This window comes from Drosophila willistoni (assembly GCF_018902025.1).
Source record: "Drosophila willistoni isolate 14030-0811.24 chromosome XR unlocalized genomic scaffold, UCI_dwil_1.1 Seg143, whole genome shotgun sequence".
NCBI lineage: Eukaryota > Metazoa > Arthropoda > Insecta > Diptera > Drosophilidae > Drosophila > Drosophila willistoni.
In genome coordinates, this window is record NW_025814056.1 from 498134 (window position 1) to 521868 (window position 23735).

The 23735-nt window shown below is 35.8% G+C and overlaps 2 protein-coding genes and 1 long non-coding RNA gene across 4 annotated transcripts; 2 read left to right on the plus strand and 1 right to left on the minus strand.

The window, feature by feature from the left end:
* The first annotated feature begins 1012 nt into the window (after positions 1–1012).
* On the plus strand, positions 1013–1891 carry LOC124460614. 2 transcript variants are annotated; one of them, XR_006954515.1, is made up of 2 exons: positions 1013–1383; positions 1728–1891. It is a non-coding gene; the product is annotated as an uncharacterized LOC124460614 (long non-coding RNA). The 2 variants fall into 2 exon arrangements; XR_006954516.1 differs by having other exon boundaries at positions 1731–1891.
* Positions 1892–2408: 517 nt separating this feature from the next.
* On the plus strand, positions 2409–13924 carry LOC6646341 (TPR-containing protein DDB_G0280363). Its single transcript, XM_002068975.4, has 2 exons — positions 2409–2613; positions 10742–13924. Exon 2 carries the CDS (start codon positions 10749–10751, stop codon positions 13407–13409), a length of 2661 nt encoding a protein of 886 aa, XP_002069011.4. The 5' UTR covers positions 2409–2613; positions 10742–10748; the 3' UTR covers positions 13410–13924.
* An 8096-nt stretch (positions 13925–22020) lies between these two features.
* Positions 22021–23147, minus strand: LOC26530300 (selenoprotein F). The gene is made up of 3 exons (XM_015177618.3): positions 23019–23147; positions 22836–22954; positions 22021–22767 (listed from the first exon to the last, which is right to left on the minus strand). Exons 1-3 carry the CDS (start codon positions 23055–23057, stop codon positions 22371–22373), a joined length of 555 nt encoding a protein of 184 aa, XP_015033104.1. The 5' UTR covers positions 23058–23147; the 3' UTR covers positions 22021–22370.
* Positions 23148–23735: the final 588 nt, after the last annotated feature.

Consider the following 23735-nt stretch of genomic DNA (forward strand, 5'->3'; position numbering starts at 1 on the left):
TTGATTTTTATAGTAGAAATAAAATTAACGTTTGAAGAGAGAAACCATTTTAAAATAATTCACACTTGTTGGATCAATTGATACTTTTATTTCAGAGTGTATTGAAAATGCTTTTAGGGCTTTATTGTAACCCCAACGTAGCCAGAGAAAAAACATTTGAATAAATGTTGTAAATACTACAATACTAATAGATAATTCCATTCTGTATATTGTATTAATTATACTACTAGCTGTTGATGAACCAGCAATTTTATCAAAATTGGCTACTGTATCATATATGTATGTAGGCTTCCATAGGGACAATCGAATAAAACACAATTTTGGTTCTTATGTGATTTTACATAAAATCGGACCTATTATATAAATTGCCTTATGACCTCCGGTTAAACATATAGTAAAATTGACTTTGTAGCAAACTAATAATGTATCTATTATATTATAATTCAAACATCATTTTAAATCTGGCGGCATACGTTAACATACAAAATGTGGCAACGTTACCGATAACAACGCGAGTACATTCGATATATTCAAATCATTTTGATTTTTTTTCAACGGAAATTTTAAGTTTTTTAGTACCAGTATAACGAAAATTATAATTTTTTCATAGCCCTGAGAACCACACTATGAGACTTAAAGTTACTCATGATCTGTGACTACTAAAGTGCGCGGCAATCCAGCAGCCTGTGAGGAAATAAATGTCCCAATTTGTGACACCCAAAATTTCGCATCTTGTATTTTGATTTACAGTACCAAGAATATACGCACTTTATTTCCGCAAAACACCCACTTTATTTACCTTTTCACAATATAATTAACAAAAACAAATTAAACTATACTGACTTTTGTACCGCGGAACAAACTAAGTGCTGCCTGACTGCGTAAAAAGCCCGATAGTTTATATGGCAACGCAATTTTGAGAATGTATCGATTACTTGCTCATGCGTACGATAACTGCTGGTCACTAGGAAATCGGTTTCGGTCTGGCATACCTATACAGCACTGTGGCTTTTGCACTGATCAACACTAGTTATATTTCCCAGCACTGACAGAAAGTAAAGGAAAAAAAATAACAAAACAAATGTGCAATAAAAATTCTGAATTGAAGCATCGCTGCGCAGTTGCTGGGCCAATGCAAACGAAATAAATTAAAAAACGCAACAGCTAGTCAAGTGCCAAGAGCCGGGAATTGATTAAACCACGTAGAATAACCGTCGAAAAAAACAAAATTTTTAAAGCAGGCCACGGGTAAAAAAAAATTTTTTTGTAGACGAAGATGTGCGAGGCAAACAGGAAGAAGAAGCATGGCAGCAAAGTTTTGTGCGCGAGTGCAACGCAACGAAAATAACATAAAACAAGAATACAAGAACAACAAGAAAAAAGGTTAAAACAGATAGAGAGAGAGAGAGAAATTTAATAGAAAGAGAAAGAGAGCGAAAGTGAGTTGTGCACAATCTATTCACCGCCACCACTCCCCTCTTCTTCGTCAACAACAGCAGCAGCATCACCGCCGCCCTCTGAATAAATGTGCTTGTAGTGTACCTGTGCGCCAGTGTGTGTGTGTGTGTGTGTGTGTGTTGTGTGCATGTGTGTATGTTCTGTGTATGTGTGTGAAAAACAAAAGCCAAATCGGAGCAAATCGAAATACACATCCATACATATATATACATACATGCATACATATGTATATATATATATATTATATGTAAATATATATTTTTATGCAGTAGTTATATACCAAGGAAATGTACAAAATATAAAGGAGATACAACAATAACACCAGTAATAACAGCAGCAGCAACAAATTCTAAAAAAATTCTGCCGACGTCTCGTCTAACGTCGCAGTCGACGTCTTGGTGTGAAAAGAGGTCAAAGGCGCAACACAGAAAAAGTGAGAGAAAAAAAAAACCGAAAACGAAGAACCAAAAAAAAAAATTTTCAATTTGACGGCGTGCGGTAACCAAAAAAATAAAAAAAAAAAGTGCCAACCAGCTGAGCGCAAAAATACAAAATACAACAGCAGCAAAAACAACAAAAACAGCAAAAAAAAAGAGCGAAAGAAAAGTTTATATATAAAAATAACAACGTCGCAGTTCTGCTTTGTGTGAGTGAGTGAACAACCAATTTTAGAAATCAATTTTTTTCCTTTTTTTCGGTGTGTTTTTGTGTGTTTGTGTGAGTGTGTTTTTTTTATATTTTGTATTTCTGTTATTGTTTAAAATCTCAAATCTGGTTTTAGCACCCAAAAAAAACAAAAAAAAACATAGCAAAGGAAAAAGCAACAACAGAAAAAAAGCGCCAAAATAATAATTTAAATCTTCTAGAAATAAAAAAAAAACAATAATAATAAACCGAAACAGAAACAGAAATATATTTCAATTAAGCGAAACCCGAAAAAGAGAGAGAAAGAGCAACAGAGAAGAAGAAGCAGAGTAGTGAGAGAGTGAGCAAGAGAAAAAGCTTCTTCCAATTGGAGTTTTTGCTTGGCGGCCCCATCGAACGAGAGAGAGACAGAGAGAGAGTGCGTGCGAGTGAGTAAGAGTGTGTGTGTCCGAAGAGGAGAGCGCGGCACGCGGAGGAATTTCTGTTGTTGTCACAGCGCGTATTTAACAAGTAAGTACACTGACCAACCAAACACCCACCCACCCGATTCTCTACTTTATCCCCCCTCGGCCCCTCTCCACTCTATTCTTCCTCTATCTAAATATCACAACTAAAAACTACATGTGAGGACATTTTTTGGTTTTTTATTGAGAGCCGGCTAGAACTATCTTTGAGATAGAATTCAAGTCATCTTTGGTTTCAGTTGTTAACATGTACATACATACATACATGTATAGACTTGTAATTAGATGTTGGGTATTACCCGATGACTTCAACTTTGGTATATCTTTTACCCTATACTTCAAACGAACAGAAGGATACACCTTAAGTCATTAGAGCTTATGTTATAGATGGAATGAAGGATATCTATCGCCTAATTCGGCTATGTTTGTATCTCAGGACCTTATTTGTTTGAACCATCAACTTTGGTAGAATAGAAAGACAACTCTCCTGTATCATGATCGTTCTGACAAAAGAGAGGAAAATGAATTTTTTAATAATCCTACATATGCATGTATGTACATATATGATTGGTCAGTACTATTTCTTTAAAATCTGAAATTGCTGCCGGTTTTAAAAATGTCGAGCCCCGTCTTTAAAAAGAAAAATTCAAAACTTAGTTTCTCTACACAATGTTTCGATTAAATATATGTACATATAAATATACGCATCTTATTGAGGGTATTGAAACTGCGGTGCGATATGTTTTTTTTTCCGGTATTTTTATCTGGCCCTCCCCAATTTCCACCTTTCTTTTGATGCGCTCTTCCTCTTCCTCTCTCTCTATCTATCTATCTTTAACGTCTCTTTTATTTTCTGATGTCGTCTCTTGTCCCGCGAATTTCTGCGAATTTTCTGCAGCCCGCCAAATAAACAAACAAACAAAATGGAAAAAAAAATATTCAAAAATTCCATGGCGCGCGCCGATAAAAACCAAATGATAAGCCAGGAGCAGCACATCGACATACCGAGAGAGAGAGAGAGAGAGAGAAAAGCAGAACATAAAGAGACAGAGACATAGTATATGCCAAGGGAAAAGAGCCGCAGGCAGAGAGGTGGGAGGCGGACGCCTAAGTAATTTTTATCGTTTCATAGTTTATTAAATCATTATTAAATGTGATTATCGATTCGTGGGAATATTTCCGTTCTGCCCAGCAACAACAACAACAAACAAACAAGAACCACAGGGCACCCAGTGTAGTGTAGAACCTATGAATCGTATTTTGGGGCGTGCTTTGCCTTCTTATCGACACACAATTTGACGATAATGACGACGACGCCTGAATTCCAAATTAAGTAAGCCAAGCCAAGCTTCTCTGCTATTGCTAGTGGCATTTTGGAAGCCCAAATCGGTTTGATTTAACATCCAAATCGTCATTCCACTTAGTCATCATCCATCCCTCCATTTATGATCAAACACAGAGAGAGACTTTTTTTAATATGGTTTTAATTATTTAATATGTATTTACAGTTTTAAGATCAACAACGAGACTGCAATAAAAATGTTAAACTATTCAATTTTGTTGGACAATTTCAAAGACATTGAAAAGTTAATAGAAATCGGTATATCAATTGCTAAAATAACTTTAAAAGCTGGATTGACACTACTTTGGTTTAAATAATTGTTACGAGTAAATAAAATAAAATAAAGTTAGACAAGAATTCTATAAATTTTTATACAGTCGTGGTCACGAATTTTTAGACTTTTGTTCTAATTATCTCGGCTCCTAAGTAACATAATGAAATATGTCATTCCACATGAAATTCAATTCACTTTATTTTTTATTTCATTAAAAAAACCAGAGGGCCGGGGCTAATTTCGACCGCGTCAAAGTTTCTATACCCTTGCAACTTTTATGGTAACTCTTTCCTTACCCTTAGCCATCAAAGTGGAAAAATGTTCAAGCTAAAAAGGCTAATGTTTGCGAAAGAACGGCCAACAATCTTAGCATAGGAAAAAACTAAGATATTGATCAAAGTCACTGTTTTCCACCGATCGTTCCTATGAGAGCTATATGATATAGTAACCCGATCTTTATCGAATTCGGCGCTGTCATTAACAGATATATTAAACTAACAAATGCTTAATTTGAAAGCAATCGCGTCAAAAGTGACGAAGTTATTGACAAAAGTCACTGTTTTCGAAAGATCGTTCCTATGGGAGCTATATGATATAGTCACCCGATCTTGATCAAATTTGGCACAGTCGTTTATATGTGTAATTAACTCACCAATATTAAATTCATGACAATAGCTCAGAAAATAACGAAGTTATTAGGAAAAGTCACTGTTCGTGACTTTGCCATTTGTATGGGAGCTATATGATATAGTGATCCGATCCGGCTGAATCCGAGATATACAACGCCTGCAGTATATACAAGCCTACATGCAAAATTTCAACTCTGTAGCTCTAACGGTCTAGGAGGAGTTTGCGTTGATCCAGACGGACGGACTGACGGACGGACGGACATGGCTATTTGAACTCGTCTCGTCGTGCTGATCAGGAACATATATACTTTATATGGTCGGAAATGCTTCTTTCTATGCGTTGCACACTTCAGACCAAAATTAATATACCCTTTTTGCAAGGGTATAAAAAGGACTTTAGTGTCGCAAAATAGCCTCGCCCAAAGAACCAAAAAAATCTAAACAAAATTCCGATAACGGGCAAATCGAATGTTGGAGCTAAATTAAAAAGTTTTGGTATATATGTACATGTGTAGCTTATCTTAATTTTGTGAGGTCAATTTTTTTCAAAGAGTTCATATGTAATATTATAGATTTTAACAACAAACCAGAGGGCCGGGGCTAACTTCGACAGCGTCAAAGTTTGTATTCCCTTGCAAGTTCTTTGTTACTCTTTCCCTACCTATAGCCGTCAAAGTGTAAAAACGTTTTATCTAAAAATTCTAATGTTTGTGAAAAAACGGCCTACAATCTTAGGATAGGAAATAACAAACTTATTGATCAAAGTCACTGTTTTCCACCGATCGTTCCTATGGGAGCTATAGGATATAGTCACCCGATCCTAATCAAATTTGGCACAGTCGTTAATAGGTGTAATAAACTTATCAAAATAACGAAGTTATTATCGTTTGTATGGGACGGTTTTACGGTTTATAAGGAGTTCCCGTTAATCCAGACAGGCGGACAGATGGACGGACGGACAAGGCTATTTGAACTCGTCTCGTAGTGCTGATCAAAAATCCATATATGTATGTACATACTTTATACGGTCGGAGATGCTTCATTCTATGCGTTGCACACTTCTGACCAACATTAATATACGCTTTTTGCAAGGGTATAAAAAACCTCTTAAATATTGCCCAGCCGAAAATTTGGGTCTTTTAAATCCGGTTATAACGATGCTCAAGGGACCGACGATTTTCGTCGTTAAATCCGGAAGACGTACTAACCGGAGGCCCTTTCATAAATGTAAGTATGTATTGGGACCAACCAATAACTCATCGAACCTTAGTCGCTATAACCGGACGGACGTTATAAGCGGAGTCGTTATAACCGGATTCTACTGTAGTTAGGTTGATCTTTTACACTTATAATAATAATTATCTGAATACAATTACCAACAAATTACAGACAAAAAATATTTCTTTAAGTTACTTATGAGCCGAGGAAATCAGAACTAAAGCCGGCAAACAAAATTGCTTACATTGAATATATATATGGAAATGTTTTGAAACCTAGGGCCCTTTGCGAGGGAGGCACGTGCCTGGCCCTTCTAAAACTCATTTAGATTTCCACGTAAATTGATTAAGTTTCCCATAAGTAATCATACCTGATCATATCTAAGGCAATTAAATCAGTAATTAAATCCAATTAAAAATACTACAAAAACTACTTGAAATTGTTTTGGCCTCATAATGCTATTCAAATTGTATGTAATCTTTCCTATTTTTTGTTTGTTTTATCAGCCACGACGTATCGGATAATATTGTTCGTGTCACGTAGCCATATCTATGTACATATATGCTATTTACTGTAAAACAAAACCGATAAATATCCTCCCCGAGTTGCTTCTTATATACCCTTGCAAAAAGGGTATGTGGATTTTGTTCAGAATAAAGTATTATATGCCGAATTGCATCAACATTGGATATAACTATGTTTTATATTTTGACATACATTAATCATCTATAAGTCTGACAATTTTTATTGAAATTGGATTACTATATTAGGACTGTAGGTAAGGAAAGGGTAACTGAAAAATATTAGGACTGTAGGTAAGGAAAGAGTAACAGAAAAATTTGTCAGGGTATACAAACTTTGACACAGCCGAAGTTATTTTCGGCCCTCTGGTTAAGGTTATGATGACATATTTTAATGGATTTCTAATTCAAATATTGAACTTTTTCCCACATCAAAGATTGATTCAAGTTGAATAACATTCTGTGCAAGTTAATCCCAATTACAGCAATAAATAGGTATTATTTGAATGAATTGGGAAAAGTAATGATACAGTTATTACGAATTTCAAGTTTCTTATATTTTTTATACCCTTGCAAAAAGAGTATATTAATCTTGGCCAAAAACGTGAAACGCATAGAAGGAAGCATCTCCGACCATATAAAGTATATATATTTATATACTGGGCACGATGAGACGAGTTCATATAGCCATGTCCGTCCGTACATCTGTCCGTTCGTCTAGATCAACGCGAACTCCTCCAATACCGTTACAACTGCAGAACTGAAAGAGCATCTGCATACATTCTATACACAGGACGTGTTGTTTATCTCGCCGGATTGGACCACTATATCATATAGCTCTCAGAAACAGTAAAGTCGCGGACAGTGACTTTTCTGAATAACTTCGTTATTTTCTGAGCTTTTCACATAAATTAATATTTGTCAGTACATATACATATGTACTTACAAATGAATGTGCCAAATTTCAGCATGATGGGGTCTGTCTAAAACGGTGACATTTATTTAGAAATTTGTTATTTTTCTCGCCAAATTTGATAGAAATCTGCTGACTATATAGGTGTCATATAAACAGACCATAAAATCGCAATCTGCTATAAGTAAGGGATGAGTAACAAAAGGCCTTGCAAGTGTACACAAACTTCGGCGCCGTCGAAGATAACCCTGGCCCTCTGGTTTTATGTTTAAATCAACAGTGGATCGAACTTTGGTGGGTACAATCAATAATTTTAGGAAAAGCAATCTTTCATGAGTATCAAGAAAATGATTATGAAAATTTACTCTATTTTGTTCTCGGTGGATCTGCTGTGTATCACGGACAAAACGTGAGTCAAAGTTGAAGCGATCTTCTACTTCATTTCTTTGTAAGATCCGAATGGTCTAAAGGTAAAGGGATTTATGAAAGTTTCCTACTCTCCTGGATGGGCGTGGTGTTCAAATTTTTACTTATTTAATGGATGGTCCGCCAAAACTTCAGATAAGAGAATATATGACTTCATCGTGAGAATGTATGTTTAATGGAAAGGGCTTGGTTTAAGGGAAGTGGGAGGGATGTTTACTACTCTTATATGCATATGAGTATGGGTATAGGTTTTCGCATGTTTTTTTCGGTTAAGTTCAGGTTTCTTGTTAGATTTTATCTGGGTACAAACTGCTGACTTGTCACCACAAAACACACACACATATATATATATATATACATATATACATATACATATATTAGCCAGCTCATCATCAAATTTAAAATAAAATAAAAAATCTTAGCCAGCGACCAGGCCGACATCGACCAGATTTAAAATACAGAAACTGGTTTGAAAAACCAACAAAAAAAAAATTGCCTATCAAAACCTAACTTCATAATATTTAGAGCATAATCTCTTCTCCAGCAGCGAAATATATATATATACATATCTTCACAAATGAAACACAGATCCAAGATCAAATGTTTTTTTTAAATGCCCTTCACGTGTTTTTGTTGATTTTTTTTTTGTTTTCTTTTTGGATCTTTGTACTGCGACGGAACCGGAATAAATTAATGCACAAAAATTATTTCGTTTGCTACGCAATTCGAGACATTTGCATAATGCAGCTGGTTCCCCCTCTCCTTTTTCGCAACCCCCCCTCCAGACCGACTGTCTCATCGAAAGCCGAGTTCCAGTGAGTTCAGTGTGGGGTGTGGAGGAGCAAGTTGGCGATGGGGTGGAGAAGTAAAGGGAATACCCATAATTTCTAAAGAACTATAAACGTGTTGTTTACTTTGCTCGCAATGTTTCTTTTTAAATGCTTTTCCCGCCTTTTTTGTGTGTGCTTTTTTTTTACATACATATACATATATCTCGCATTCATTATGCAATGGCATTGAAAACGAATGCTGAAAGAGATACAGATAGTTGGTTAGAAAGAGAGACAATACGAAGAGATAGATTCCAGTAACATAGGTAGACCTTCTGCTAGATATGGTAACACACACACACACACACACACATAGAGAGAGAGTTAGAGAGAGGAAGGCAGAGGAAGCCAATTCCGAGACACTTGGCAGCAATTGGACAAACATATTTTATTCTACTACGACGCATTGTCATACACACACACACACACACATATGCACAGAGAGTCAAAAGGCGATTTTGACTGTGTCTTTTGTGTGTAGCTAGGCTGACGGGCTTATGGGGCACCGCGGCACAGCCAACAACCATCTGGCTTATCAGTTACTAGGCTAGAGGCGCTGCTCGGCTGACTGATAAATTGATAAAAACCTAAACCAAAATACAAAACAGTCAGCAGACAACGACGACAAAGTTAGACAATAACAATACCGGAAGCTAATTTTTGTCATACCAAAGTTTCAATACCCTTGCAATAATCCTTTTTTTTTTTTTTTTTTGTATAATACAATAATCCTAAAGACATTATTTTTACCTCTCCATTACTTCAATGTACTTATCTTCAAAAGGAAGACAAACCAGAAACTCCAAAATGTTCGAAGGATATCACAAGCTACTAAATATGTCACGACCTTGCGTTTTTTAAACTTCAACTCTCCCAGTTATTGATGACTCTTTATATTAATAATACATAATTTGGTCTCAACTCAAAAACACTCCCTTTCAGTCGACATGCTTATGTATTCAAAATCGTTACAAATCCAAAGTTATGCGAATTTATCATAATATTGCATATAAATAACCTAAGGCATTTTCTGCAGTATTAAAGACTTTTGAACGCATTTCATAACAGACTTATCTTACTTATCAGACTTAACCTGGATCCATGAGAATGAAATAAAAGAAATTTCGATATTCAAAATAGAGTTTCCCTTTCCTTTAAAATGAGCGAAATAGCTAAATGCAGCTAAATCAACACTTAGATTAGGCTATTAAAGCATTTTCAAAATTTTATTACTTAAAGACATGTATAAATCCTCAGGTTCTTCAATTCGTATAGAAACCTCAGAAAGCCATCACTAAGCTAAGCTTTTGATTGACGGCGAAAATAACTTCTTCCGATTTTTGTTTTACCTGTAACAAACTAGCCAAGGCTAGGAAAAATGACCAAGAAATTATTAAAAATTGTATGGTTTTTTTTAAAGCAAAGCTGAAATTGATGCAAGGTTTCCTATTTTAAATAAAGTTGTGTAACTCTTTCAATGTGGACAAGAAAAATACTTTCGATTATTTGATATTGTGAAATTTTAATGTTTTTCACGAAATTAGATATCATTATCTCTATATAGTAACATTTAATTTGATATGGTTAGATAATAATGAAACATTGTGTAAACTCATGTATCCTAAAGGGAGGAATGTACAATTTTCTATGAAACTTACTAGTTTCTGTGTGTAACATAAACCTTGAAATTTTACAAGTTAGTTTCTCTCTGCGGGTGGGCGGTAGGTCATTGAACTCACTTCACATAAGTCTCAAATCTCCTTTAATTGTTCATGTAAGTCGACATTGAATAGGAGTATTATGGAATGCTTCTGGCATATTTTAGTCGCTAGATCAACAATATTTTAAAGAAAATTAAGCCCCCTCCTCTCTTTACCCACTGTCTCTCTTTTTCTCGTTGTAAAACACCTGTTCAAATTCTAATTAGGTATTACCCAAGATATTATGGGAAATTGAAAAAAAGAAAAATGTTTGTCGTATTAAGCATTGTATATTTTTTTTATCTCCATATCTAATTGCAGATTGATAATGGCCAATCCGCGTAAATTTAGTGAGAAGATTGCCCTGCAGAAGCAGAAACAGGCTGAGGGCACGGCCGAATTCGAGAGGATAATGAAGGAGGTGTATGCTACCAAAATGGATGATACACAAGGGACGCATCAAAAGATAATGGAGGGACATCAGGAGCAACAACAGCAACAAGTGGTCAGCAATCCATCGCCAGGCGGAGTAGGAAATAATGGCAGTGGATCGGGTAGTGGAGCCAGCGGTGGTGGTGCCTCACCAGATGGCATAGCAGGTGGCGGTGGCGGCGGAGGAGGTTCACCCACAGCTCATCGGGAAAGTCGTGGACGTAGTGTCGGAGTTGGACCCATGCGTCGACCATCGGAACGTAAACAAGATCGTTCGCCATATGGCAGCGGCACCGGCAACCAATCACAGACCATGGACAATGGCCAATTGAATCCCAATTTTCTTGGTCCACCCACAACAGAGAGCCTGTGGCGTCGCTCTAGTTCAGATTCGGCATTGCATCAAAGTCTTAATATGGCAGTGCAAGCGGAAACTGGTTTTGCCACCGACATGAATTCGCTGCATGCCAATTACCTCCAGCAACAGCAGCAGCAACAGGGAAATGTACTCCAACAGCAGCAGCAGCAACAGGAGTCTTCGCGAGTCCATCAACGATCTCACTCGCCCCTGCAGCACATAGGACGCAGTTTTAGTCCACAAGCACAAAGAAGGAAACCTACGCCATTGCAGCCGCATCAAGTGCAATTGCAACATCAGCAACAACAGCTGCAGCAACAATTGCAACAGCATCAATTGCAGCGGCAACTCCAGCAGCAGCAGCAGCAACAACAGATGCAACAGCAGCAACATATGCAGCAGCAACAAATGCAGCAGCAGCAGCATCAACATCAGCAGCAGCAACAACAACAACAGACAACGCCATATAACGCCAAATTCCCAAATCTATTTAGACCGCTGCAAGAGCAAGCCAACTATGCCAATACGGGTTCCTTGCCCGATCTCACCGCCCTGCAGCATTATGCCCCCCAGCAGCAACAGCAACAACAGTCACAGCAACAGCAACAACAAATACAGCAAACATTATCACCTGTAATGTCACCGCACAATCAAAGACGTGATAGAGATCAATCGCCCAGTCCGTTTAGTCCAGGAGGTGCAGGCGGGGGTGGCGGTGGTCCTGGATCTCCCTATCATCAGCAACAACACTCGCCCACATCCAATGCCAATGCCAATACCGCAGCCGCCTCTCCTCATCTATCCTTTACCAATTTGGCCACAAATAGTTCAACACAAGCCCCCGTTACGGTGAACACATTCAATCCTCTGCCCACATTAGGATCAACGAATTCGTCATCGGCCAATTTAACGGATTATCGTCAGCCACCACAACCGCCTAGTCCAAGATCCTCGCCGGGTCTCTTAAGCAGTGTATCGGGCAGTGATTTGCATACAAGTGCGCCGGCCAGTCCCATACGACATCATCAGCATCATCATCACCACCATCATCATCACCAGCAGCAACAACACCACCAGCAACAGCAGCATCACCAGCAGCAGCAACAACATCAGCAGCAACAGCCACAATTTGATGGCTCCTACAACAGTCTGAATCCCTCATTTGAGAATTTCACCCTGGGCGATAGCAATTCATCGCCAGAGCAACAATCATTCGCCCATAGTTATGTCGGCTTGGAGTTTGATGAATTCAATGAGACTGCAAGCTGTGGGGTTGAAGGACCTGGCGAAGTCAGCGGTAATGGTGGTTCAGTGGGTGGCGGAGGTGGTAATGGTGGCGGTGGTGGTGCAGTGATCCTAACCAATGGTTCCAACGGTCCCTATCATAAACAACAAGAGCTGTTAGACTTTAATGACTTGAGTGGCAGTCCAGATGGTGATAATAATCTGAGAAGAGTCAATAATCTGAATAATAATAGTCACAGTAATGGTGGTGGTGGTGGCGGCGGCGGCGGCAATGGAACATCAAGTCAGGATGGAGTCACTACGCACAATGGCGGCAGCACAAATGGCAGTACCCAAAGAGGGAATGGTGTAACCAATAACAATGACAGAGCAAACAATAGTAGTAGTGGTGGCGGCGGCGGTGGTGGAGGAGGCGGAGGTGGTGCCAGTTCTACGGATGCTCTTCCTTCCTCGCCTTTAAATTGTGGCGGTGGTAGCAGTTCACCGTTGCCCATACCCATACCCAATATATCGGCATCTGCACATCAGCAATTGTCCTTATCGTTACATCATTCACCGCATCATTCGCCTATGCATTCGCCACAGCATCATGGAGGTAATTCACCTTTATCTACTAGTTCGCCCGCCTGCAATTCAAATGTTCAAGTGGTGATTAATCATCACCAGCAACAGCAGCAACATCACCAGCAACAGCAACATCACCAGCAGCAACAACAACAACAGGCACAACACCAGCAGCAGCAGCAACATCATCACCACCAGCAGCAACAACAACAGGCGAATATACCATCGATTATATTCAGCGATTATTCCTCAACCAGTGAGATATTCGATTCACTTGATCTAGATTTGGGCCCAATGGATGTGGCTGGCTTACAAATATTATCCGATCCAAATCCCATTATGATTGCCGATCCCAATATTGAGGATAGCTTTCGTCGCGACCTTAACTGATACTATGAGGAGGCTGTTGCGGCCATCGAGTGCGGTGTTCTGCTCGAGGATACCTTTGAGGAGGTGAAATTTGATGTGGCAGTGGCGGCGGCAGAGGTACTTCATCCCGAGCAGAACAATAGCAACAGCAACGAAGATATCAGCAGCATCAGAACAAGTGAAACAACCAATAAAAAGGATCTCGAAATTATCGAGCTTCTAGTGCATCCAGGTGTTATCGATGATAATGATCAACATGACCATGAACGAGATCATTTGGTTGATTCCAGTGATTTGGATGACGAAGTGCGTAACTTTTTCTTCTAATCTAATCGAAAAAAAAAACAAACGAAAAACCAAATGTTGTTGTCCCTGCGCCCGCATAAGTGTACTTGTAATTATTGGAGATGCAGTAACCGATTTCTGTAATCGATAACAAAACGGCGAGAGCAAAAGCTATTTTCTAATGTGAATTGTCGTGATTGTAATTGTCGATATTCGAAATGAAAGTAAATACCTACTACTTACTAAACCTACCTCTGCATCTCTATTCCAATTACGTCTCCCCCCCAATAACACCCCCCCTTCCAATCATCACTACCTATCAATCTATAGCTATCCACTACAACTTACAGCGAGTCTCAGATTTTTACTTAACTACGCACATAAGTCAGAAGGGAGATAATTATTTAGATACATATATGTATATATTAATATATATATGTATATATAAAAAGAAAGCTCTAATTTTTCTGTACATAACAAAAATTAAAAACAAATAGCTAAAATAAAAATATTAAAAAAAGAAACGCCTCAAAAAGGGAATTAGGAGAAACAAAAGAGAGAAAAACCAAAAAGTGTCTTAGACCTATGACCAAAATTTACTGAAGAAAAAAAACAAAACAAAAAAATATCTGGAAAACCCCGACAAAAAACAAAGAGAATTCCTTGATTAAAATAAATTTTTCACATACTTCTTTAACCCAAATACCAGATTTAAAAAAAAAAGTGCCGTCGAAGCAATTATTAGAATATAAGACCGCTAAATAAATACCAATGCCAATAAATGTTTACCAATACTGTTTACCGATACCAATACCGATCCTTCCTAAGCTGTAAAGTTTATACCTTAATCTATACGATCATATGTTAAAAGGTGTTTCATCCTGGCACTTTTCGAATAATAATCCAAAAGCGAACTCCCCCCATTAACAGATATATATGTGTAAACATATAGCATGCAGTATCACAAAAAACCCAACAAGATAAACGAGTATATACATCAACACATATGTATATATATATATATCTAGCTAAATATATAGTTAATTACAGATCGCCGTTTTGTGTCCCACATTTTCTAGCACAACTGTACCTACTTACATTTCTATTGGATTGTGTGTCTCTCTGAACAGCATCTGTCTCAAAAACAAAAACAAAACACGACAAACAAACAAATCAAACACAACAACAAAAAAGTGAAACGAAACTACTCAAAAATAATTTTTTTTTTACAAAATCCCCTAAAGAAAAGAAAAAAAAACAACAATATCTAGATAGGTGAAAATATCCCCTTAAATATAAAAACAAAAGCATAAAAATAAAATCCCATAAACGGATTTCGGTATGCCGAAATTTATATAAATATCTTTTCGATTCTATGTTTATATATCTTTATACACCAAATTTTAAGAGAAATTAATATATAGTTGTCCGATCTAAGCTTTATTCGATAGGTTTTCGAGTGCGATTCTTTATGAACAAGTTCTTAATAACGAAAAATATATGACTATGAATTTTGAAAGATCAATAATTCGCTGTAGCTTGTCTAAGAATCGTTTTTAACAATCGGTTTTATAGATAACCTATCAATAATCGATATCAATTGTGATTTAAAAACCACTCAGTAACTTTTTCGATACGACGATCCGCCGTTTTGTCTAATCTCAAATATAATAATTGTTCGATAGACCGATGTAGGTGATTTCAAATTATTGCTAATATATGGTTTTATGGAAAGTCTATCAATAATCGATATCAACTTTTATGCAACAACTACTCATCAAAAGATACAATACTGACAGATCACTTATACACAGCTAGATACATTTTTTATAGTATTTATCTAAATAATGTGTAGTTGTATTTTTTATAGAATCGAAAGGAATTATATATATATGAAAAACTCAACAAGAAACATTTACAATTTATTTCTCTACACGATGAAGAAAAAAAACAAGAAAACCGAAAAGCTTTATGGCCATACAAGAAAACTTGATAAATCTGCATATAATGAAATCTTTCTCAATGTTAAATCGGTCCTAAAACCTTATCTATATATAAATATATATAAATGGTATGCCTAAATATAATAACTATTGTGTATAATTAATATATAAAAAACACACACATACAAAAAATCATTGAGTCTTACTTAAATATAAAAGCTTCTAAAGTGCAAATAAGCGAAAAGTGTTTTATTAAATTTTTTCAAGTACCAGAAACCTTATACACACATATATATAAATATATATATTTATAATTGTTAATTATAGTAACAAAATTCTTTTTTTTTTGAATACCCTTAAAAAACAAACATTTTCCTTTTTTTTAATATTGATGTAAAACATTAGCTCTAAAAAAAACTAATCTTAAATGAAGAAAACAAGAAAAACACAAAAAAAAGAACAACAAATCTACATAAATATATATATATATATAAATATAAATAAAATAAATTTAAAACTTTAATTTATATGATGAGCGATGCGCGCAAAATAAACAAAGCAAAAAAGGAAACATTTTTGTTTGCTGTGTTACGAGAGAATATAAATCAACAACAAAAAATGCATAAAAAAAAAAAAAAAAAAAATAAAACAAAAAAGGAAAATGTAAAAGGCGATGATATGAAAATGAAACAGAAAAAAAAACAAGTAATGCTAATTATGAATTATACATTATAATGCTAAGTAATTGTGTATGTAATATATAATTACATTTATATATATAAATTAATGTATATATACAAATAAATATATATATATATATATACATATATATATGTATATATTTGTATATATAAATTTAAATGAAATGAAACCAACCAACCAACCAGAGGATTAAGATCATTAAGAATAATTACCATATTCAATGTAATAACACAGTTATTTGTTTCAAATAAATTTTCAAATTTTATTTTAAAGTCCAAGAATCAAATGACAATCAATTCTTTTTACTATCTCACCCCTCCTCACCCTTGTCGTAAACGTCTTTTTCTCTTGCATCTATTTGTGTTGCATTTTTCTACGTGGTGTCGCGTGCATTTCAATTAATTAAATAATTGCACGTAAAAATTATGTAAAAGCAAGAAGTGAGCAAAGAAACAAAACACAAACACAATAACAACAGCAACAATACGAATATTTATTTTAACAAAAAACCAAATCGACAAAACATTTATTAATTGCTGAGCAGCTTATAAGCGCGCGACGCAGTTTGTTGAGCTAAATTTAGTAGCAAAGTTCAATGTTGGAATGCCTGAGCTCTGGCTCCTAGGCACCAACAACACTACTTACAAATTATACATACATGTACATACATATGTATGTATATTCACATGTTATTGTAATTGAAATACCCTGTAATCGCTTCCAAAGCTAATCCTTAGAGCTTAGGTTCACTTAGTACGTCCTCTAAGCGTTTAATTGTAAGTATTTGCCTAAAACTTTTATAATTTTAAGACCAAATCATATTCAATCTGAACCTTATAATTTCTGAATCTGAATGAAAAAACATATTTGTTTAAAATTTCAATTCATTATCTAAGAAATTCAAAGTTTGGGTTTCCCCTATTGGGATTTCCTTTCTGATAAATAGGTTTCTCGATATCAATAAAACTGAGTATATAGTATGTATATACATATGTACATATGTACAAACAAAAAAAAAAACAAATGTTCTACCAAACTAAGTCTAAGAATAGAAATGGTTATTTTTCCTCAGAACTTTAGCAAAGTAATGCAAAGTAAAATTGTGTGCAAAATTGTTTTTGTTATCAAAAGTTGGTCGATAAAATTTTTTTTTTTTTTTGTATTCTTATTTGACATTTCACAAGAAAAAGAATAACATTTAAATCGCATCAATTTAAAAGTCATGGTTGAACTTTTAAAGCAGGTGTAAATAGCTATAGCGAAAAGAATTGATAAAATATGCATTTCAATGGGAGAAAAAGTTCTCTCACCTGTTTAGAATGAAAGGGCAACTGGTTACAGTCGTTTATTCCCCCCTAGTATCTCGTTTACTCCCTCTGCTAGTCTTTTTACTATCTACGCTAGCTAACTAGCCCTCGTCTTCTCATATTTAAACAGATGTTGTGCGTCGTCTATGTCTTTCCAGTTATTCAATTAAATTAAATAAGCATCAAAAGAAATCAAGTTATTTTCAATTTTTGAAATAGAACTCGTACAACTAATCAGTGTAGAAGGATGAGCGATTGAGAGAGGGGAGAAGATGGTGGAGACGGGGAAACTAACCATTCGACGCTATGCTGACTGAGAGTAGGAGAGAAGAACTTTGACTTGCCCGCGAGCTGCCATCCTCGGCCAATTAACGCTGATACCAAACAGCAGCAGCAACAAAAACAAAAGCACCTAAGCTCAAAGCCAAGAAGCTTTCCACCTAACGGTAAAGGGCAAGACCCACCATACCCCTACACATACATACATGCATATACAGAAATACTATTCGTATACCTAGTAAGAGAATCAAATTAAAGTGTATAGAAGGGCAATGCGCAAAAAATTAAAAACAAAAACAACAACCAAAAATAAAAAACACCATTAAGACAAAAACTAAACGGCAATTATAGTGAGAGGGGGTCTTAAAAATACAGTTAACCCACGCTAAGAACAAATCTTGCAAGAAATGCAGAAATTTAAGACCCAAAAATGTGGGTTTTCTATAAAATTTTAATAATTTTCAAATCGCTCATAGCTATGTACATACTCCAATATGTAGAAAAAATATTGTATGCCTTTTTAATGACAAGTCAATTAGTCCGTTAGAATCATGTTAGCCCTTTTTTTACTATGACCTACTTCCCACTGTACTCTATCACAAAAAGTTTTCAATATTTCAACATTAAAAAGTAAGTATATGATTGAAATTTCAATGTTACTCGGGTCAATCCCCTTAAGAGTTTCAATTCTTGTAATTTACAATTTTTTATGTTCACATTAGGTACAAATTTTCTCCCATCATCCCTTTACATCGTTCCTTTTCAGTTACAAAACTAAAGGCGAAATAAATTTCATAAATTCCATTTGCTAATCTTTCAAAAATATTTCACTTTTCATTTAACATTCTCCAAGTGGAATAATTTTATTTGGCATCGAAATAGTTATTGCTAATAATCGAAATGTGAAACTATATACATAGTATAATTTGTTTCTCTGAAATTTGTACCCATTATTGTTTATACATTACATTATTTATTAAATTTCGATCCATTATACTATTTTTTTAGGAACAGAGATCGTGATTATGGATTATTATTAAGATATCTCATTCATATACATAGATCGGAAGCTTGTCACAGATGGAGATATCACTGTACCATTAATGAGAATCTCAAGTCAATATGGACCAGCAGAGAGAGAGAGAGAGAGAGAGAGAGAGAGGAATCGAAAGAGATAGGTGGCACATATTGAGAGCTATAGAATCGTGGGGTTGTGCGGGGGGGTGGTTGGTTGGAAAAAAACGAGATTGTTAGTTGTTTTCAGTGTTTGGTTTTTTATTTTCGTGTTATTTCTTAATTAAGTGCTAAAATGGCATGAAATCAAATCACCCAAGTGCGTACTCCGCTATGTGGGTATGGGTATATACTATGACTAGAACTATACCTATACCTATATGTATATATTTATTAGATATAGTCGAGGCGATAATTCGCATTGATGACGCCCTGACGATAGCGTCATATAGGAATGGAGAACCTTATCTAGCTCGACAAAAGGCGCAAATGTTATCAGCAAACAAGAACGAGAGAAACAATCGGACCAACAACAATAACAACAACAAAAAAAACCAGTGGTTAGTCCAGTTCCAGCTAAAAGACGAACTCTCAGATTCAGCCTCAGCTCACACCACTTGGGGGCGACATTCCAGCTGACTACGTGGTTACTAGCCCCCTCCCTCCCAACCTCCTAACTTGTTGTGTGTTGCTCCCTGTAGTTTCTGCATCTCTCTCTTTCTCTCTCGCTCTTTTTTCTCTCTGTAGCTGCAGTTGAATGCACCCAGTTTCCCTTCTATTTTGTTTTTTTATGGCACACAATTGATAAGTTCTCCTGGGAGATAGATAGAGATAGATATAGGTATATATGCAGGCAGATAGATAGAGTATTGAAAGAGAAAGGGAGGAAGGGAGAGAAAAGATGGCATCAACATCGACTGATGCAAAATAATAAATAATGCAATATGCATAGGAATAATCATAATGGAAATAATTAGTATTGATTGTGACCATTATTATGTAGGCGCGTCATTTGTGTGTCTGCGTATGTTTTAGGCACTTCTTCTACCTTACCTCCCTTTAGCTATCACCGCCCCATATAGCAACCCATTGTGTGTGTGTGAGTGTGAGTGCGTATGATAGCAGCTGCTAAAAATAACTCATACGCAGCATTGACGATGGAGCATTGTATTGAGATTGGGTTTGGCATATGTAATATTATGGTTGGTTGCATCGCCGACCGCCTTCAAGGGCGCTAAAATAGAAAAGGGTATTATGCCGCCCCACGCCCCCCCAAAATCAAGACATACTGTGCACAGTGGTTTAAAACTTATCAAAGTAGCGAACTTTTTATAATTTAACAAAGCATTGTAAATATGATTTACTTTAATATAATTAAAATTACAGTCAATTACAAATTATAGTTTTAGCTCAAAATCATATGCTTATAGTAATACAAAAAATGACTATTTTTCTCAAAATTTATTAAAACTAAAAAGCATTAAGCATTAACTAAAGCATTAAGTATTTACATACATATGTATGTACATACATATATCTAAGAAAAGCGAATTTCCATAAGCAACTAATTTTTCTACAAATTTCAAAGATTATTACAATTTTAGCTAAATGAATTTATTTTATGAAAAATACATTTTTGATAGCTTTTTTAACAATTCACTTTACATAGGCCATGGGCTTGAAAGATTGTTGAGGAAGCTCTGCTTCTTTCAAGGAGTGGGTCTTGCAACGTGACCTTACCTGATGCACATGCGTCGACTGCAAACTTTTCCTTTCTTTTTTTTTATTTGTCAAACCTGCAAGCACAGTTGTGTCGCTTCCTGTCAAATTAACTGTCAAGATGGCAGTTTCTTTTCTCTTTTTTTATGTAAGACAACAATTGCATTTGAAATGGTCTGTTATAAAACAAATACATACATACATACATATATTCATCATCTAAGGATGTTTTTTTTAGAGCAAATCTAGTTTTTAAATGACTAGAGAGGATGGACAACTTTGATTAAAATAGCAAATAATAGAAATACAAATAGAAACATGCATTGTAGTTGGAATTCGTAAACAAGCGATTGAGAGATAGTATATTCATACATACATATGTACATACATGCATATATACTTATAAGTAGATTTCTACATATTCTATATGTGCATTATAGTAGCCATGTTCTCTACCTAGATCTTGCACTCTCTTAATTTTTGGGTTTGGACGTAAGCGTGGTGTTCCGCGTCAGCTTTAACGGAAATAGACATCAAAAAACATTTTGGCGGGCCATAAAAAAAATAATAAATAAAAAAAATACTGAATTTGTTATTTACACTAACATTTACCAACAATTATTATTTAAACAGACTGATCAAATATTTGCACCCCCTTCCCCGCAACAACCATTCAATGGGGACCAAAACACGATGTCAATGCGAATGGAGTAAAGGGTGCTGGCGGGGGGCGGTGTTTATACTACGTCATGGCTGTGCTTTTTGGCGGGGGGTAAAGTACCGGCGAGATATATCTACCTAAGTATATACCTCCGTCATGGCATTAACAAACGATCATATTCGTCAATCAATTGAAGTCTTAATGCCACACACAATAGTCACACATTGTTGTGCCTTTTGCTGGCTGGCCTGGCTCTTGGGGTCTGGGTAGTTTTCCAATCGATAATAAGATAACACAACGAATAAATTGTATTAATTTATGTTATGAATCAAACAAAATAATATTCGTCGCATTGCAGTAAACTGAAACTCGTTTGTACGAGTGACTCTCAAACTGTACTATCATCAGTCGCAAGAGCTTTTCTTGGCCAAAGCTCGTTTCTCTCCCTTTCCCTCATTTTAGCATTTCAGATACACATACATATGTAATAACTCTAAATCTAAGAGTCAAAGCATTAATATGAATCATATTTAAAAATTGCATTACAGTTTATAAAAAATATTAGGTTCAATTTGTTGATGGAATATCTAGATACTTTTTTGTATTTTTGGTGTAAGAACTTCGGGAGGGAAGGGAACACTGGTTCCATTTCGATTCCATTTTGATTTCTACTTTTAAGACAACCTAAACAAAATCCCTATGATTAAGTATATACACATGCATCAAAACTATATACATATATTCCATTCCATACACAAATTAATTAAAAGATCAGCTTGCAGTGGTAAGGATAACCAATAAAATGACTATAGACTATTGCTTCGATTTTTATAATAATTCTAACTTTAAGCCGTTGATCAAGCTAAAAGACATTTGCTTCAGGTTTCGACCTTTTCAGATTAATACCTTAAGCAAGGATTTGTATTAATTTGTGTGTATATCAAGATCTTGTTTCTTGTTACTCTTAAATTGTCTGATGCAAAGATATGTCTTCTCTCTCTTTCAATCATGTGTAGATGAGTCTTGAAGTTCATCATTTGTTATTTTCTATATGTATATTTTGTTTTCCAATTTATATTCTATTCGTACGTAAATAATCCGCATCATCATCATCGTTGGCATCTTCGACCACACTGTAGGAGCTCTTGCCACCTCCGCTGCTGGGAGTGGCGCCCTCTTTGGCCAGATGAGTTTCAAAGAACTCCTCGACAGTGTCGGTATTCCATTTGGTTATGGAGAGAGTCTCCTGAACTTTGCCACTGGCATCCAACAATTTGACAATGGGATCCAAGCCACGAACATATTTAATTTGTAAATTGGGGAATTTGGCCGGTCGCCCACTTTGGATGAAGGCTTGAATCTGAGGATAGGCACGGAATTTGCATGTGCAAACCTCCAATATAGCCTTGGCGTAGGTTCGTTGAGACGCCGGTTCCTGATCTTGTGTGCAGCATTGTTTGCAGTGTGGCCTAAAAGGTGGGCGGATAATGATGAATGTCAAACAAATGAGTCTACATGCATTTTTATTAAATCTTACTTGAGTGTTTCGAGGCCGAAATCATCGAGTTTATCACAGCTGGAGCAGATTAATTGGGCCTTAATGAAACCGAGTTCTCGGCAATCGGCGGCTGTGAACTCTGCATGGATTTGTTGGTACTGTAAATGGACGACGAAGGTAATGAATCAATAGAATTGGAAATTGTAGAAAATAATTACTTACACCAATGGCCACTAGGAAGAATAGCAGAATATTCAACATATTTATATTAGCTACAATTAATTAAATTTAGTCGTCCACGTCGTTGTTTACAGGTTTTTGTGACGGCATCGATAAATTAGAGATGGTCAATCCGGCAATGCATCTCCCAATATGAGTGCCCTTTTGACACTGGGCTTGCTTTTACAATTTTATGCAGTTTATATAAATTAAGAAAAGGGAAATTAAAGCCGCTCTGTTATTAAGTACAATTCCACCCTACTTTATAACCTTTTAGTAATCTCTGTGGCAAAAAGTCTTTATATTAAGTTAGATAATTATACTGCCTCTAAACAAGGCGGCAAGTTAATTATTTTCATTTGGGGTTTCACTGCTAGTTTGTCAAGAAAATATTTTAGAAATAAGGTTCCCATCCCTCAAGGCAATCCATTTTGCCATCACTAAGTTTTCAGTGATATCGATTGTGTTTATGTCAAATAAGAGTTCCATCACTGGAAGCGACAGAAACGTTGTATTTTTTCGCTGGCTTGGTGCATTTTTTTTTGTGTTCCATACGAAATAGAAGAGTGAAAATTTCGAAATTTTAATTTTAATTGAATTAAGAATCAAATCGAAACGTGTGTATTAATTGTGATTTGTTAAGTAGGCCAATAATAATCATAATCTAAATACAAAACAGTATTCGGTGTGCATGTGTAAGTGTTGTTTGGCAGCAGCAAC